Source organism: Calypte anna, chromosome 1 (assembly GCF_003957555.1).
Source record: "Calypte anna isolate BGI_N300 chromosome 1, bCalAnn1_v1.p, whole genome shotgun sequence".
NCBI lineage: Eukaryota > Metazoa > Chordata > Aves > Apodiformes > Trochilidae > Calypte > Calypte anna.
In genome coordinates, this window is record NC_044244.1 from 13,470,464 (window position 1) to 13,489,122 (window position 18,659).

At 41.8% G+C, this 18,659-nt stretch overlaps 1 protein-coding gene across 6 annotated transcripts in view; it reads right to left on the minus strand.

The window, feature by feature from the left end:
• Nucleotides 1–664: 664 nt before the first annotated feature.
• SRPK2 (SRSF protein kinase 2) overlaps nucleotides 665–18,659 on the minus strand; it is a 139,785-nt gene continuing 121,790 nt past the window's right edge. For 2 of the 6 annotated variants that reach the window (XM_030456107.1, XM_030456112.1), the window contains 4 exons: nucleotides 9,125–9,194; nucleotides 8,320–8,412; nucleotides 7,801–7,893; nucleotides 665–2,337 (listed from right to left, as the gene is read on the minus strand). In XM_030456107.1, the coding sequence (XP_030311967.1) occupies nucleotides 2,153–2,337; nucleotides 7,801–7,893; nucleotides 8,320–8,412; nucleotides 9,125–9,194 (441 nt within the window). In that variant the 3' untranslated portion in view covers nucleotides 665–2,152. The remainder of the gene's footprint in view (nucleotides 2,338–7,800; nucleotides 7,894–8,319; nucleotides 8,413–9,124; nucleotides 9,195–18,659) is intronic. The other 4 variants (XM_030456130.1, XM_030456146.1, XM_030456122.1 and 1 more) reach the window with 3 other exon arrangements.

The following is an 18,659-nucleotide window of genomic DNA, read 5'->3' on the forward strand; positions in this document are numbered from 1 at the left end:
GGGCGGGAGGTGAGGGTCCCATGGGTGCAGTGCTCGCATCGCAGCAGGGCCCTCGGGCACGTGCTAGTATTTTCTATGTACTCAAGAAGAAGCATCTCGTTAGTTGCAGGGACTCAGCATGACTGGTCCAGATGTGAAGCTGAACATAATTTTTACCTCTAGCTCTGGAGTCCACCGCAGTACCGTCCTCCTCACTGGTGTCATCCTTGCAGCTGTTGTGTGGCGCTGGCAGCAGAGGGTGAAGGCAGAGTCCTCAAACCCAGCTGCTGGCAGGGCCTCAGTGCTTGGACAGGTTTCTCCTGATCCGTGTGTTTGCCTCATGCTGTATGGTGGCTTTGCAGGTTCTTTTTGGAGGAGTGGCTGCACCAGCCTATGGGGTAATCGTTTGCTTGTTGACAGCAGTTCAGCACCTTGTATGACGCTAACACTCCTCTCAGTTTTGTCATGTTTCACCCAGCAACCGCTCACACACAGCCCCTGGAGCCACGTTACCCTTCAGGATGCTCTGACAGACACCAGGTGGTGCTTTGTTGACATGAACACAAAAAGCTGCTTTGCACTTTGGCCATGCTGAGACACCCCCCCACCCCCAGTGACAAAGATCTCTAGCAAATAGACAGCTGGAGTCAGGGCTAGCAAAGATTCCAATGACCAGCACACTGTCTGAAAAAACAAAACACTTTAATTAGACAACTGCAAGCACCTCAAACAACTGGTTATTGTTACAGCATGGGGCTATCTTACCACAATCTAGTTATTGCAAAGGCATGTGAATAAATTTCATATGGACAAAGTCAAGAAAAAGTGGCACCGTAGTTACATGAAGATCAGCATAAGCTTACATTCATCCCACTGACTTCTAGAAGAGGACAAAACACCTCCGTGCTGTACATTCTAAAATCCATATTGCCTATAAGCTTCAGCCTATGCAGCTTTTTTTTTTTCTTTTTTTCTTTTTTTATTTTTGTCCTAGGAAACCTGACATTGTTGCGTGCAACTTACAATGGTCATCGTATGTCTGGTTATGGGAAAGAATAAAGCTAGTGCAATTTGTTTTAGAAACGTGTAAAGCTATGAATGGAATGAGCATGATCTTGCTTCTTGGATTATCTCACCCACTGCACTGTAAGTTTTTGCAGCTATATCCTTCCTTAACTGATTCCAAGCACACGCTTTTATTATAAAAGATCAGTAATTCTACACAGAGAGTGATTCTCATGCTCGACTTTTAATTTATTTTTTTCTCTTAAGGTATAGTACAACTTACAGTGCTTATAAAAAGGCAACACCATATGGTACCATGTCTTCACTATCACATTGTAAGGGAAATTGCTATTTTTCTCTTTTCTTAAAAGCACTTAAAATAGGCAAAAGTTCTAAAAGGGAGTGCTAAATGATAATGCATACTTTATTAGAAAGAAGTCTAGCCTTCCTTTAAAGTGCCATTTGGGGAATGAAATCCTGTAAACCAGAGCCACTTTGTTTAAAATCCAATGAACGGGAACTGCTACAGAATAGAAAGTTTACACAATTCCTTAAAGCAGTCTGAAGTCCACTACATGCAATTGATTTGCTATAAAGCTCTCTAAAACTTAGTTGCTTTACTCTGAAATTGAGTCCCCAGTCCCATATTTAAATGGAAATAAACATTTACAGGGTGCATTTACATACACTATAATACAAGAATGATGTCCCTTTGCCAGAAGATAAAATTGTACAATTCCTTGCCATAACTCAGTTCTGACTTGATAAATTTCTTACGCTTGTAAATTATATAATATGCATCAGCTAAAATATTTTTTTTCCATAAATAGTTACAAAACTTGCCAAAACACATGGGGGGAAGTTTCCTTTGTTCAAAAATCTGACGTCTGAATGCCACACAACACAAGAAACAATGCTTAAAGACACGTTAAGTGTTTTCTTAAGAAAGTGGGTGAGTAAACTACTAGCTGAAGACAAAAAGACTACCCTTCCCCAAGAACACAGTGCACAAAAAGCAAAATGTCAAACAGTACCTCAAGCAAAACAAAGGGCTGAGGATTGAAGCCAGCTCACGTGTGATCCTGCTAAAGAATTTGTGACAGTCACCGTTTAGGTCCAATGCATTGGAAAGTGGTTGCTGGCTTTTTCTGACAGCTGGGAGATTCTGCTAAGAATTCAGCCACGGATGCCTGAGGCATTCTCCAGCTGAAGCACGTTTTTCTGGGACCATTTCTAGCATAGGAATCAGGAAATCTGTAAACTGTGCAGCATCTTCGTGAGGCCAACCATACTTCTCCACAAGCACATCAAAAAGACTCCAAGGTTTCAGCTTGGTAATGTGTCGGAGTTCTCCTGCAAACAGAAACATTGCTGCTATTAGGAAATAACCTCAAGATCCCTGGAAGTGACTTATCCCTGTTTCGTGTTTCTCCCGCTCTGCATTCACAGCACTGTGACCACTGAAATAATTCTTGAGGAAGCGCAGCACATTGCAAAGCTTGCTTGGGGTCCTCAAAGGTGACGAGGCTGCCCGATGGCAGAACCAAGAAATCATTCCTGCAGGGAGCTGTGTGTGATGCCCGGACTCACTGACTTGCTGCCTTGGTTCTGGCTGCCATGCACAAAGGCCTCGCCCAGGTCCCCGGCAGAGAACAGCACAGCCCTTCCCTCCCCAGCCAGCACACCCCAGTCACACAAACCACCCCGACCCAAAGGCACCCCCCAAAAGGGGGTCTCAGCAACACAGGTCCCTGCCCCACAGCGTGGCAGCAGAGTGGTGATCCATTGCAGACCCAGCCAAGCACAGGTTTGGCACCTGGAGATTCTGCTCCATTTCCCAGGCAAGCACACCCAAAAGGAGTCTCTCCTAAGAGAAAGCCAGAACTCTTTGAACTCTTCTGCCATTCAAACCAGCTCTATCCACAGGTCATTTGCTGTGATGGGGAAGACAGCCTCTTCTGGCTGCTCCCTGCCTCCCCACTGGCATCTCCCTCCTTCCCAGGCATGTATCTGAGTCACCATGGGACACTACAAAAAATACTTCAGCCCAGTCATTCTGTGATGTCCCCTGAACTGCTGAGGACCATGATGGGTTCTCATCCAATCCTGGAAGGTGAACATGACTCAGCCATAGCTTGACAAGCACATTTCACCATCAGTGGTATGGGGATTCACAAGCCATGTTATTTTTAAGCAAAGTGGTTTGGCAGCTTCATTGTTCTCTCTGGCTGTAATCTACTGCCCATAAAACGCCATCAGACATCAGCTCACAGGTGTGAGTTACTGTACATCACTGTGACTACAGAAGTTTCAGGGCAGGAGAAGAAACCCCTGACTTCAAAAAACCTCTGAGAGTCTGAGCATCTGAATGCAATGGATTAAAATTGCCACAGGCCCAGCAGGATGTGCTGCTGATACCTCAGGCCATAGCAGAAGGTTCTAGGCACAGTGCAACACTTGAGAAAGCAGCTCCCAGGTGCTCTTGTGAAAAGCCCTAAAGAGCAAGTGTGCAAATGGTCACCCACGAGAGAAAGAGAAGAGACCTGCTGGTAACAGAAAGATGTGCTGCCCACAGCTGTCTGCTTTCCTTTCCATCTCAAAGGATGCTGAGATAGAGAGGCATGAAAGCAGAGGGCACATCCTACTGGTTTATGCCTGTACAATTACAGCACAAGCATGTCCCATCACTACCCAATGAGTCCAACAAAAAAAGGCTCAGCTTTGAGCCCACATTATCCTCAGTACGAATGCACAGAAAGGACAGCATTTATCAGAGAAGTGTATTCATTTCCAGGCTAGCTCTCAGCCCTTTAAAATGTCTGTGCAGCTCTGAAATTTAAGTGCAGAAAAGCTTACCCTTCTAGAGGCTTCCAAAAGCTTGTATTGACAACTAACACAAACAGGTAGTCAGCTTTCTAATAAGAATGCATAAGGTAAAGTATTGCCAAAAGAAGACAGAAAACTAGTGACTTGTTATATTGACTGCAAGTAAAAATGGCTTAAAAATAAAAATAATCAGTCTGCATCCATAGCAACTGCAGCTTACAGCATTCATTGCACAGATTCCACATTCATTTACCAACCTAGAGAAACTTCGGGGGGGGGGATTCCATGCAGCACTATCTGCACCTTCATATTCAAATTACGTTGTTTTAGACAGGTTGTATAATGAAAGACTGCAAGATGAGGCTCTTAGGGTCACAGTGAAAAATGGGTTCACATTGTTTTGAATACTTTTCTTATTCTGTAAAAGTAGAGGTTGAAATGCCCAAGCTAAGAGCAGCCCACACTGGGCAGCATAACCTTCCCCAGTGCTGTTCTGCTGAGGAACAAAGTACTTTAGCACTACAGGTTGAAGTTTTCCCCAAGAAATTCTGTGAAGCTTGTAAAAGTGTTTAAGAAGATGGGATACAGTAAAAATTAATTCCGTGGGGAACAAGAATTTAAGAAGTGCTTCAGTTTTCAGTAAAGGTCATGATGCTGACCATGGAGTTAAAACAGGGTAAGTAAAAGGCAATTAATATAAATGAGGCGGATGAAAAGCCCAAATAATTTTTTTTAATGTGGTGGCTTCATCTCATTTCCATCCTAAAGCACTGGAGAGCAGCTCAGGAAATGGAGGTGGTCTGGCAACACGTATTTTCATCTAGTTGAAGAGGTCTGTACCATGTACTTGGAAGACAGAAAGACAGTACCTATATTTAGGGGAGAAATGAAAAGCACAGGAGCACTGGTTTGGCACCATCAGTAGTCAAGGCACTAAAATGAAATTTCAAAGAAAATGTAATAGTAACTGAAAAGTTCTGAACAGAAGCTCTTTATTTAGTTTTTTTATAGTGAAGAACACAGGATATCTGTACAGGACAGAGCTGTCAGAACTGTAAAACCCCTGTGTTCAAAGCAGAGGCAGCAACAGACCTGAAAACTGGAATGTTATGTCAGAAGGAAATTACTAAAGAAATTTCTGAAAGACCTGTGAGGGGTAAGATGCTATTTAAAGCTTTCTCTGCTGACCATAATACAAAAAACCCAGAGGTAGTCCATGAAATTTGCCCAAGACAAATTTAAGATGAGTCACCAAGCAAGAGGAGGACGGATCACTGAACAGGAACAAATGGATGATGTGAAGGACTGGGGAGCAGCAGTGGGATATAATCTGCTAGTGCATTATTTTGAGAACATGCTCCTGAGAACTAATGAAAAAACTGCTGGTAAGGCCCCATGGTGCAGCAGACAGAAGGTGAGGGAGGTGGAGAAGAGCCCTCCCCCCCTCCAGGGTGTTAAATAAGCAGCAGTGCTTTTCCTTGTTAAAACTTCTACTAGGCAAAGTCAGTACCTAGCCAGCTCCTGGCACAGGTTTAGCTCACAAGGCAACAGGGTAGCAATTACCACAAGAAAAACAAAGAAAACCACAGTCTGGAAAAAACAAAAAGGCTTTAAGTTTCAGTGCTGAAATGTGTTAACTAATTTTACAGACAAAATTGCGTCCATGGAGGCACTGGAGAAAAGGACTCTATGGAGTTATTACTGGGCTCAGTCAAGATGAAACCCTATAAAAAGTATGTGAGCATCTGTGTTATAGTGACTAAGAAGCAGCTTATAAAGGCCTTTCCACATTTAAACGCATCCTATTTGAATGTCACAAACTGCTTCAGGCAATTACTGAGAAGACTCCATCCTGTAAACCTGTTAGCTGACACCACCTTTCCTTTTGTGCCTGGGACATTCAATGAAACAATTTGAATGTTTAAAGCTTCTCTCTGGGACTGAACTTTCTTATGGACAGCACTAACATTCAAATCGTGACTTCTTTATTTTTCACCAAGGCTGATGTTTCAGGACAGGAGCCCACAGTCAGATTTCTAAGTTGCAGCATGAAATTTTCGCAGGGGCCCCAGGCCTGTGTTACATGGCTTCTGATCTCACGGCAGATGGTGCCCCTGAAGAAGTGACTGAGGTTCAGGCCCCAGAGGACAACACTGACACTTTGGCAGCAGGAGATGCTGGCAGAAGCACATGAAACTCCACTTCATGGGAATTTTGCAAACTGCCCTTTTCTGTGCATCACAAACACTGATCACTGTGTAACTGTTTGGTCATTTTAAGCTTCCATGACAACATTATAAAATGCCAACCCATCCGGTGCAAAGTGAAAATTAGAAACATGAGATATGCTTTTTAGGGGGGTTGGGCTGAGTCGTCTTTCTAATTCAGTACCTGCCATAGGCAGGGAGGGAGGGGGAGCCTTTCTGGAGGTCCTGCCCCTCATTCCAGCAGCTGCAGTCCCTGTCACGGGTGTGTGTGGGTGTGCCAGAGGGTACCTCCTGCCCACCCCTCTTACTGCTTTGTAACTTCACAGACCTGTCAGCCCCAAGTCTGTTCATCTCTGCTAACCTGAGACTGCTTTGGAGCCTACTGATGTGGCCCCTTTGCAGCCCCGGTGGCAGCAGCCTCCTGAAGCTCACTGCCTGCTCTGTGGGGAAGTGTTTTAAAGCCACTCCAACAAGTTCCTTTGAGAAACCCAGCTCTCATGTAGCGGGCACTGAAGAACAACACCTCTGTTTTCAGCTTACCCACCGCCTTCCCATTTTGTAAACCTTCATTCCTCCTCCAGCAAGCTCCTCCCCTCCACACTAAAAAGCCTCAGGCATTTCAGACTCCCCCACACGGCAACTGCTCCATCTCCTTGATCATCACTGCCACCTTTCTTCGCACTGTGTTTGTGCCATTACATCCTCCTTAAGGCGCAGCGGCAGGCAGAGGTCCCTGCTGCACCAGGGAGACTCAGACACACACAAACACACACGAGAGGCAGCTCTGGTGTGAGTGGATGAAGAGTCACTGAATTGTCCCTAGGTGGGCCTGCCCTGGCAGAGAGGTCGGACTGGATGGTCTCAGGTTCCTTCCTACCACTCTGTGAGAGGAGGGCCAGCAGGGAGCTGCAGCTGCTGCTGACAGCCCCAGATGTAATGGGATGGATGCTCCTGACACAGCCTGACCCCAGACAAAACACAGAGCTCTCTCATACACAGAGGGCACAAAGACACTCGAAGCAGCACCACATTCCTTCAACTGTCAAAAACCTGTCTGAAAGAGCAGCCTGAGCAGGGGCACAGTACAAAAAGATAAAAGATCTGTAAGGCCTGGAGTGTTTGCTCAGATTAATTACTTTCTCATAGCAGCTGACACGGGTTTTAATTTTAGAGGGGCTGCACTTCTGTACAGTGCCAAACACAGCAGAGCCATTGCTTATGGCTGTGGCACTCCAGCATTACGGTGACTTGGATTGTTTGGAGAGAGGCAGCAGTGGTGCAGAGCTGAGTGGCTTTCTTCATCACTCTGTCACAGCAATCCTGCACACTCTCCCTTCAGGGAGGTTATGAGAGTGTGAGTACTGACTGCACGTGGCTGTGTCTCTATCACCCAGACAGTCCCTTCTCACCTCCCTCAGATATTCCTCATCAGTAGCATCTGCTGGACCACTACATATGATAGTTGACAGATGATTTTTCATCATGTTATGAACTACACATCACTTGATTCCTTACATTTACATAAACACTGGACAACAGATTCACACAGACATTTGTTAACATCCACACTTTGTTGAGTAAATCCCCAAATGAATTTCAAATGAAATACTGAAATGAATACTGCAAACTGTGGCTTTTCTCAGAAAGTCAAGTTTACACCAGAGTTCTTCTTTAATAAGAGCTTTCCACTTAAACGATTCTATTTCTTGAGTAGCCATAAATGAACATACTCTCCTTTTGGATAGTACTATGCTTTAAATTAGTGTTGTATAAACACCGTTACCTTTTTTGGTGAAAAACTCCTTGGAATATTTCCCCAACATAGCGTATTTTCGAGGGATTTTTCCCAGCAGTTCAATGATCAATGCTATGTGGTCTGCATTGGAGAACATTGCCAGCAAAACAGAAACATACAACAGTTTAATCAGTACATTGCATGCACACACTAACACTGGCCCGGTACAGACAGAAATAGATTGATCCTGGTGAAAAAGACGTGAGCTCCGTGGCTAATTTGAAAAGATGCTTTCAGCAAAACTTCTTTCTAAAAACAACCTTTGGGTATCAGGTGCTACAAACAAGTTTTGCTATGCAATTTAAAATGTACCAACAATTATTTTTCAGAACACTTAGCTGAAAAAAAAAATAATTTTGACACAGGTTCCTGTGTATTTTGTTTTTCAAAAAGCAATTTCTGCTGTGTGATTTCAGGAAATGCTCCTGAGTGAGACATGCTACAACCAGCAACAGCAACTCCACTTCTGTCTGCATCACGGCACCTTTCAAAAAGAAGAGGTACTACCTCTGCGATTGAAGAATTCCCGAGAATATTTTCCAGATAGAGCAAAGTGCCTTGGGATATTGCCTAGCAGCTCTATGATGTGTGCTATGTGGTCTATGAGGGAGAGAAAAAAAGGATACGGGAGTGGAAGGGGCAGGGAAAGGATGGGATAAAAAAGAAGAGGAAAGAAACTGGAATTAGTAAAAAATCAGAAATAGTTTCAAATCAACAATGTTTGCAGCAAATCCATGCAGAGGTTTCCAGGATCAGCAGAGCTCTGGCATCATTAGTAGCATTTAGGAACAATGAATGATGCCCACATTACCACTGCAGAGAGCATTTACAAGCAAACAAGCATGAAAATGGACAGGTATACAGATGGAAGCAGGAGTTAATTCTGATTTTTAAAAATAATAATTAGTAATTGCCTAATTAAAAGAAAAATACACAATGTAAACATTATTCCAGTGTCACTCTTATAAAGAGAATATACTATAAAGTTCAAATTTGTTGTTTCTTTTCTAAACTAAATGCTGTTATTCTCAATCAGGTTTCCACACATATGCAATCTTACAAGAAGGGCAGTTTAATTCCTTCAGGCAGTTGTTAAGTAGATGAGTATCTGCAGAAGGGAGTTTTTGCCCACCCATTGCTAGTGATCGAACTTAAAACTAAAAAGAAAAAAACTGTATTTATATTCTGGAAACAATGTGTATGAACAGTTCACTCAAATACAAAACTTCACTCCACTGTAAGCTCACTGGAAATTTAGGAAGAGGAGCATGAAAGTATATAGAAACTCATGTAATATCAAAAAGATTCATACCTTCATCCCTGGAATAGTCTTCACCAGAGTGTGGTTCAAACAAATAATCTCCAGTCGCTAGCTCAAAAGCCTATAACATAACAGATATATTTATGGGTATTTATGGGTATTTCAGAAACAGTGTTTTTAATCTTAGGATGTCAGAAAAACATTACAACTATCTCAGAACCAAGAAGGAATTGATATTCAAAGCTAAAGGCCTACAACTGGATCTGAGACTCGGGTGAGGCCACTTACCTGGGGAGCACCATTCCTGCAGAGCAGTGATGTCCTGAACCCTGGCTCTGGAGAGGTCAGCCCCCGGAACCTCAGCTCCAGACAGCACACCCAAACCCCACGAGTTTCTGCCTACTCAACCAGGATGAAAGAAGGAGGTGGACAGGGGAGTGTGGAACTGCTGTCCCTCTCCAACCAGGAACCCCAGAGCTCCACGTACAGCCCAGGGGTGGGAGGCAGCGAAGCGCACGCGGCTGCAGAGGAAGCGGCTCTGGACAGATCAGTGCATGCAGTGTGAGGGGGGCACTGGTCTGACCCAAACATGTTTTAACATACCCATGTGTTGTCTGTTGGTCATGTTAAAAGTATCTGTAAGTTAACCAAGCTGAGAGAGCTCTATTTCTAAACATATAATAAAATGATACCCTTGTACCTGAAGGGTAATTATCTCTCATAGGCTGATATGGGAGTCTCTGTTGGAGACTGAAATAATAAAGCCTGAATCAGAAATAAAATCTATCTATAACTAATCACTTGAAATTGGCAAACAGGGTATATGCTTCCTTGATGACTCTACATTTGGTATAGTTTAAAAAAAGGTATTTTTGGTGAATCAGAAGACATCAAAATAAATATTGCAATTGTGGGGTAAAATACTGAGACTGACATTGAGGAAGGAACCCAGAGCAGACACAGTGACGATTCATCCCTTCAGCTCATTTCAGTGCTTCGATGGGATGCTAGGCCTATGACAGTTAGGCCAGGACAAAACTGAGGGGTTTTTTGTGGGTGTCATGCATATTAGAAGCCGATATGAGAGCTGTAAGCTCTCATACAAACATGGATTCATCTAGTCTAATTTGTTAAACTATTCTCTTTTTGCTCTGAATCACCAATTACCCAAGCAGCCACAGGAATCTAATTTTTTCCAGGTGGTTTAAACATCAAACTATTTCCATCTCCAAGACCAGTGAAAGCATCCAATCCAGAAAATCATTCCAAAAATCAGGCAGAACGCCCTGGCACAGCTCAAGGAGGGAATTTCACTCCATCAGAACATTTACTACAAAATATCTTGTCTCCTGAAAATATACACTCTCTGTTCCAATTCATAATCTAGAGTTGTCAAACCACCTATAAATTTAGTCTATTTATGGGCACTTGGCTTTTTCAAGCTGTGAACTACACTGTCATCCAAGGGAGACATAGCCAAAATATTTCATTGCATTCACACACAGCAGCCAAGAAAGCAAGAATGTCCCTTGTTGACATTTCTGTTGATCCTACAAACAGGCCTTTAATTCTAAAGTCATTATCACTAATAAACAGTCATTCACGTTTTTTTCTTATTCTACTCTTAGGTCAAGATTTAGAGTTTTTATTGTTTTTATTTTACATTTAAAAAATCTGAAGGCCTTCATTATTAGCAGGCATTTAGACCAATGAAATTTTTAGAGTAGCCAGTGGAGTTCACTGGCAGGTTATCTCTAAACACAACAGGGAGATTATTGTCAAACTCCTCAAATGTGATTGAGAAGACTCAATCATTCCCTCTGTACCTCATGGCAATATATCCATGTATCCTACGGAACAGTGGGACCAGCTTTCCTACGAGAACACATGCTGAGGAGGTTGATTTCTGAGGGCACTAAGAAACTCATTGCTATGGAACACAGATTCCCAGAGGACAACAGAAACATAGTTGCATTTAGCCCCAAGGGCGGACTCCAGAAGAATACAGATTCTGTCCCCCTCAAAATGATGTATTAATAGTTCCAATACGGCTCCATGGGACTAAACAGATTGAATCGGAAGAACTGTAAGACCTGTTCACGGAGAAGTACAAGAAGTAAGCACACCACTGTGATAGACTGAATTTTAGATCTGTTTGTTTTTAGTAAGAGCTGTGAGCTCTCATAGGTTTGGGGTATTTCTACCATTCTTTTTGATGAAGAGAAACTAAAGCTTTTCAAAGTGATTCTGCTGCTTCTTTTATCCTTTTTATACAGCTTTGACACCATTCCCAGCATGGGCTGGAGCCACAGTGTCTCAGACATTTCATTTCCTGACTTGTTAAAGGACTCTGCAACAAGAATGAAGAAAACTTCTGACTCAGATGTACAGAGGGACAGCCCAGAGAAAGCCTTGCCTTCTGAGTGCTGCAATAAATCTCTGAAATAATGCTTGTTAGCATTCACACAAGACACTGTCTCACAGTTTCATCTGTAGCAACTCAGTAAAAAGTTCCTACATATTTGCAGGAGGACTGGACTGGCTAGATAGCACAAGATACATTAAATCATAAGGCCTTATTTAAAAAATAATAAATCTCTGAGCTAGTTTTTTTACCATAAGGTCAATAAAAATGCATTAATAAGCAGGTAAATAGCCATGAGAAGGCCTACAACACCTCTGGATGGTATCAAAGTTCTTCTCTCTCTTCAAACTCACATGAGAACATGTGGTGCACTAGAAGGCATTTGCAACCCTGTTACTGAGTCAGTGCCACCAAAATGAAGAGCTCTCAGCTGCTGGCACCCAGAACAACAGTCAGTGCTGTGTTGGACTTCCTGAGAATTTTTTGGTACTTACCAACACTTTGCACCCAACTGTGGGGCACATAAAACCACACAGTCTCCAAATCCTAAGTCGACACTCAGTGATATAATCAGGAGGTGGAAACCCTGAGGGGCAGCAAGTTGAGCTCAGGCCAGCAGTGCACTCTCATGGTAATGAAGGCTTAATGAAGGCAAAACACATACTGAGCTGTATGGAACAAGAGTGTTCCCAGTCCTCAGGGAAAGTGACTTCCCCTCTCCCTATCTGCATCTGGAGACCTGTGATCATTCTGAGGCCACCAGTATGAGACAGAGCCTGCCAAAGTGGACAAAAACCAAGGAGGGCTTCTAAGATGTTAGAGAGCAGAAACCCCAGTGGGGTGAGAGGATGGTGTGGCTGTGTTTGTTCAGGTTGGAGAAGGAAAGAAGCAGGGGTGACTTACTTGCTGCACTCCACTGTCTGAAAGGCAGTAACAGAGCAGAGGAAAGGACAACAGAGAATAGACAGGAGCAGAAAGATGGGAAATTCCAACTAGATACAAATCAAAAAATTCTTCAATGAGACCAGCTGAGCACTGGGACAGGCTGCTCAGAAAGGCTGTGGAAATGCCATCCTGACAGATACATGCACCTCATCTGGATGAGGCTCTGAGCAACCTCCTCTAACCCTGATGTTAACCATGGTTCCAGCAGCAAGCAGACTCCTAGAGATCCCCTTTAACCTACATTTGTCTATTACTTCTATGATGGTACAGATTAATCATAATTACTTGTTTTTCCTTTGAAAATAATAATTTATAAAAACTAGTTTTTTGACAGAAACTCTGAATCTAAATTACCATGATCTTTTTACTTAAAGTTGACATTTACCTCACAGAAATCAGAACTTCAGTTGTTACATGGAGATAACAAATGAGAGATACAGCACACTCAACATATGGCACAAAAGCCAAAGGCAATCATCCATCCTTACTGACTGTACTGGCAATTGCTACTTATCCTTTTCCTAGGGTTATCACAGAAAAACAGTCTAGACTGCTTTTCCCCATCTGGAGATGGAGAACTGGAGAACATTTCATATATATATTGTCACACTGCTGCTTTTGTCAGCTCTGTAGAGACTGATTCCTTTCTTGTCATACAATTGTGCATGAACCTACCACAACACTAAACTGCTGGCATCACTATCATGTATTATGGATCCTTGTCTAATCACACCATTGGCAATAGTTACATTTTCACTGTGTGACAGCTGTGTACTCAATCTGGTGGCTGAAAATGGATGCATGCCTAGGGAAAGCTGTCTGGGAGAAAACTGGAAGAACAATTCACTTGGACTGCATCAGCCTCCCTGAATTCCTCTTCTGAAGCCCCAGCTGAAAAAGGACAACTAGCTACAGGCCAGAATTATTATTCAGACAGACAAGATCCAGCTCTTGGCCAGAGTTTCTCTGCCCCAGATGAAATGGAGAGCTGTGAATGAGAAGCTTGTAACTGCGTTAAAAATAGGCTTAACTTTAAGAACACTGTTCCACAGATAAGTGGGAACATGGGAAAAAGAGCAAAAAGCTTTTTGAGATACGCACGCCAGTTGACAGTTTGTTCTCCCATGGACATCTCCCTCTGAGGAGCCAGGCAATGGAGAGAATACAAAAGGCATTTTGCATGGTTAGTTCTTGGTAAGAAAGGCCAGATATACAAAACACAGATATGCATGGGATGCTTGAAAAGGCAACATGTTTCTATTATTTGCTGCACTCCAGCCTCAGAATCATGCACATGCTGAGTGGTTGCTTTGAAAAGCCAGGTTCTTTGGAAATCATTTTCTTTTGAATGTTTCAGGTTGTCCACCCACCACCTTCAAAAAGGGTGTACAGTGATTAATAACTTTGTACTGTATCTGCCTACTAAAAAATATGTGCATAGTGACTTGAAGTTTTTCTCTTTTCTCAACTAGATTTTCCATTTTTCTTCAAAATACTGCTCCTGTGCAGACTGAGGCTTGCCATCACACCAGTGTTGTGTGCCACTCTCACATACTAGCATGATGGTACTCATGATCCCATGGAAACATGATCATTTTTTCCCCCCACTTCCAAGCCAGAAATGTTAAGGGCAGTTATCTCTCCATCCTATGTTAGAGGGAATTATGCACAAAAGTAAATGGAGGGTTCAACTACAAACATATACATGTATAGGCTTAATTTTAACATCACATGGTACTCTGCTTATTATTAAGGTATTCTGCTTATTTCTTAATTTTGTCCCTCTTGGTTCTCTTACTGAACTGAAATACCCATAATAATAAAAACAACCTTGTAAGCTTGCTTACCTTTCAATACCATGTCCCTCTCTCCCTAATTTTGAAAGCTGTTTGCCTCTTCCTCTCAACCCTGTAGTATTTTTTATCATTTGTGCTCTCTTTGGGCAGATAAAACATGAAGTACAGTTTTCACCTTCTCTGATGTCTTGCCAGACTACGGCTATTTGTTATGATCTATTTTCTACTTCTTCTTATAAAAAAGAAGGTATTTCAGGAAACATAACTCACCACAAAAGCCATCTCAAGTAAGTGTTAAAAACATAGCCTCATTAATGTCCTAGATCATGTCATAGTCACTCTACCCTCCACAGCTCAAGTAACACTGTACATGATGAACAATAAAAGTCAGATGATGAAATTCATCATTTCAGGTGCTTTCCTTGTCTCCAATCCAAGGAGCATCAACAAGGAAAAGCAGTAGAACCATGGTGCTTACAGTCATTTCCAAGATCAATAAAAAGGGATGCCCTCTGCCAGTACCATCTCCCTTATCTTGCCAGGATTTCTTGGCAGAAGCAGTGGCGTACTGTGTTCCATGGCTTTTGGGATTTAGGAAATAAATCATGCAGTGCCTATTCAGTTTCTGCTCCACAGAAAGCAACCCTCTCAGTAGTGCAAATGTGAAAATTCAGCCTGATAAAATTAAACAATCTACGGTGGTTGCAATCCTGTTAAATGCTTGTTGCAAATCTCTTCTTTTTTATGGGTGAAAACAAGAGATTCATCTCCCTGTTGGCATTAATAAAAAAACAGTTTACTACTGTTCACTACCAAGGGAAAACAGAATTTTCTAGAGCTTAATAAACATGGACGGAGATGCACAGTATCTAGCTTTCCAGGAGAGTAGCCCAGTATCACACTTAGTGGTCACATTGTTGAAAAAAAAGAAAGGACAGAACTTGTCCAGCAAACAATGACTCAATTTAAGTCACACCTTGTATTCTCTGCTAAGCAAAGAACAAGCAGACAATTCTGTTACAGTCTGGAAAATCCCACTGGCATCTAACTTTTCATTGTGAGTGTGCTGATTATAAGCATCCGAAGAGATACATCATCATCCTTTTTCCCTCTGCCTTTTTTTTCTCCCCTTAAAGACTCTGAGACTCGAATCACCTGAGCAGAGGACTGGTATTGGCCGGTGGGTATTCCCTTTCATCCTTCAAATCATATTCAAAGAGTTTTGGGGCACAAGAACTGGGCCATGCTGCTTTATCTAAAATTAGAAGAGTCAGCTCCCAGGCTGCTGGCTTACAATGCTACTTTTTCACTGACATAACACCAAAAGAAACAGAATTGTAACGTTATTAGCACTGAGTTATTTTCCCCTTTTTTACTGTTTCTTCTACATTTTATGCTATTTGGGCAGAGTTCTTACATGGCTCTTCTAATGTACACTTGCAGCACAAGTAATCCTGATCAGAATCTCCTCCAGACTAAAGATAACACAAATAAAACAGGACTACTCTTCCCTGGGATATTCATCAAAACCATGAATTTGATGGCTAGATGAAGTCAAACTGTATTTCCAGAGCCCAGATGAGGAGAGCACTCTGCACAGACACCCCACAGCACGTACTAAAACTCAGATTCATCAGGAAGGTATGAAAGTTGTGCATACATGAACACAGATGTTTGCATGCTCAGGGCACCATTATCAGAGGCTTTTGTTTAAAAATATCATCATTGTTGTCTCCATCCTCATTACTAAAGACTACATAAATCTTATCAGCAAATGGTATGATAAAAAAATAGTCTGCTGCTATGTCACACAACACAATCTCTCTGCTTGACTTGACACTTTCTGCCAAAAATAAAGGCACCAGTACCTCTGTTGCTGCTCATAGTCAGTTTCCAGTGTGCAAGATTATTTCATTAGAGAGCAAGAGGCAGTAAAAATCCTTAGGCTCAGATGGAGATCTATAAAGCACAAGATCAAATAAAGATCTCAGATGAATCCTAGTGCTATGCACTGCAAGTAGTCCCTCATAACTTCTACTAGCCATGACATATGAAAACAATTGAGGTGCTTTATGTACAAACCTAGAGGCCAACCTCTGACGTGGAAATTCTATGGACCCTAAATTGATTAAAAGAAAGGCTCGGGTTTTTTTGTTTTTTCGTTTTTTGGGGGGTTTTGGTGGGTTCTTTTGTTTTTTTGTTTTTTTTTAATGGAGGCATTATATGGAATATATGACACAGTACTCGATATACTACAGATGGAGAATCTTTAGAATCTTTTCTATTTGCAAGCTAGGAAGTCTTTGTTTGTGCTGTTTACTATTAAGCAGAGTGTTCTGGACTGCATGTAAGCAGAAGCCTATTTGGGAGAGTTTGGCAGTCACATTGTGAAACTTAACACCCACTGAGATGGAGAACCTGACCATGACTCTGAAGCAGCAGGTCTTCTGTCAGCAAGAGCTACACAGATGGAGGAGTGAACAGCACACTTGGATCAGTCTCTATGAGAATCCTGGTCAGAAATCTCTGATCTGAAAGGCACGGGTTTACACAGATCTACAAAATGCATTTGCATACAATTCCATCCAAGTGAGGTCAAAATATTTTGAACCCTGTTTCAGTGCCACTTCACTGAATTAGTGATTCAATTTTAAGTTTTTAAATCATAATATCTCACCTTTGCTTTGATACCATCTTGCAATACTTTGCATTCACATCTTTCATGCCAGGCACACACTTCTATAATACATGTACTATCATTCAGTAGATAATAAATTGAGACAAGAAAGCTCATCCAAAGTCAAAATCATTATCAGAATGAAGGGCAGGATCTGTAATTTTGGAACACAGCTCCTACTGCAAAACCACATGGCACCTCTCCTGCCCATTCACATATGCAGTATTTCTGACAGGTGGATACGATCAGAGCAATTACTGACCTAATCTGAACACAACCTCAAACTTACGTCACTTAATAACATATTAACTGCCCCTTAATTGATTTTTTTTTTTCACTTTAGAAAAGCATGAAATGAAAAATACCATAGGCAATCAATACAGAGTAAGCTGGTAGGACACCACTTCATGTGTGCTTGGTATTGTCACACTGGGAAAAGCATGAAAGCCAGAAACTCACCTCTTGGCAATACTGTTGCCTAGTACTAATACTAAGTCAAGGCAATACTATTGGATCACTCACTTTGCATAGTACTGCTTCCAAAAATATCCTTAATGTCTCCGGACATTTGCTTGTTCAAGCAAAGCAACATGTCAAGGAATTGTCTTTACTCTCCTCTGAGACTTGGACAACATGGCTAACAGGGCACACCCGAGCTTTTGGGTGAACATAAACACCTTCAGATCCTGCTTCATCAGACAATCTTTTTGAAAACCCACATAACAGTACACGTTATAAATACGGATAATTAAATATGGAGCTAGAGCAAAGTAAGCTAGAAGGACATTTTCTGAACCACATCTAGGTTCACATCTACAGCAGGAAATCAAAACTTGAGAAAGCAAATGAGACTACAATGGCATTAGAGCATTTTAGTTCTTCACAGTTTCTTGGCTGCTACAGAGTTTGGAGACAATCAAATCACCATTTCCAAAGACAACCAAAATATGTTATTTGGGAGTTTGCAATTCCACATCAGGAACGTTTCCCTAGCTTAGTATCTTTTACAAGTCCCCTGCAGAAAGAGCTCTTAGGTCTTCAAGTCAATCCCTACTTCAGACCTGTTTTCCATCTGATACAGGATCAGCACTCAGTGTTCTGACCCATTTTCTCAGCTGTACAGGAATGAAAGCAGATCTTGAGGGTTGTTGAAATGAAATTTTAGGGGTGAGCTTGAGAGACCGATCTGTTTTTCACACATCTATACAATGATGACAATTGAATTCAACTACTGTATTTCAGTGCTATAAAATTTCTACCGCATTTTTAAGGGCTGAAGACCAAAGTCTGTAGCAGGAGACACTGGCAGTGTTTCTGCCTCATATGCTTCACTATCTTTGGACCTTACACCACAAAAAAGCAAAAGTGTAATTTCCTCATTAAAATATTGACATTCCATAAATTACTGTGAATCTGAATTAAGCTACACCTGATGTAGAGAGACTCTTTAGGCTTTTTTTTTTTTTTCCATGAGTTTGACTAAGGATTGGTATGAAGAAAGTAAAAATGCTTATATAACATGGAAAAAAATTAAAAGGGCTGGAAGATCTCAAGTACTGCAAGAATATACCCTAGTTGTGATATTGCTGTTAAGTACCCTGCTTTTTTTTTTAAACACATTCCTGGATAGATTTAAGTTCTTTTTTATCTGGCTTTAGCTACTCAACTGTATATAAAATCAGCAGAAGGTAGGTACAACCTTAAAAGAAGATGAACTAGGGAACTCATACCATAAAAAGGTATGAAGTTCAACTGAGGTTTACAAAATACCAGGTAAAAGGAATGACAAGTCTCTATAGTAAT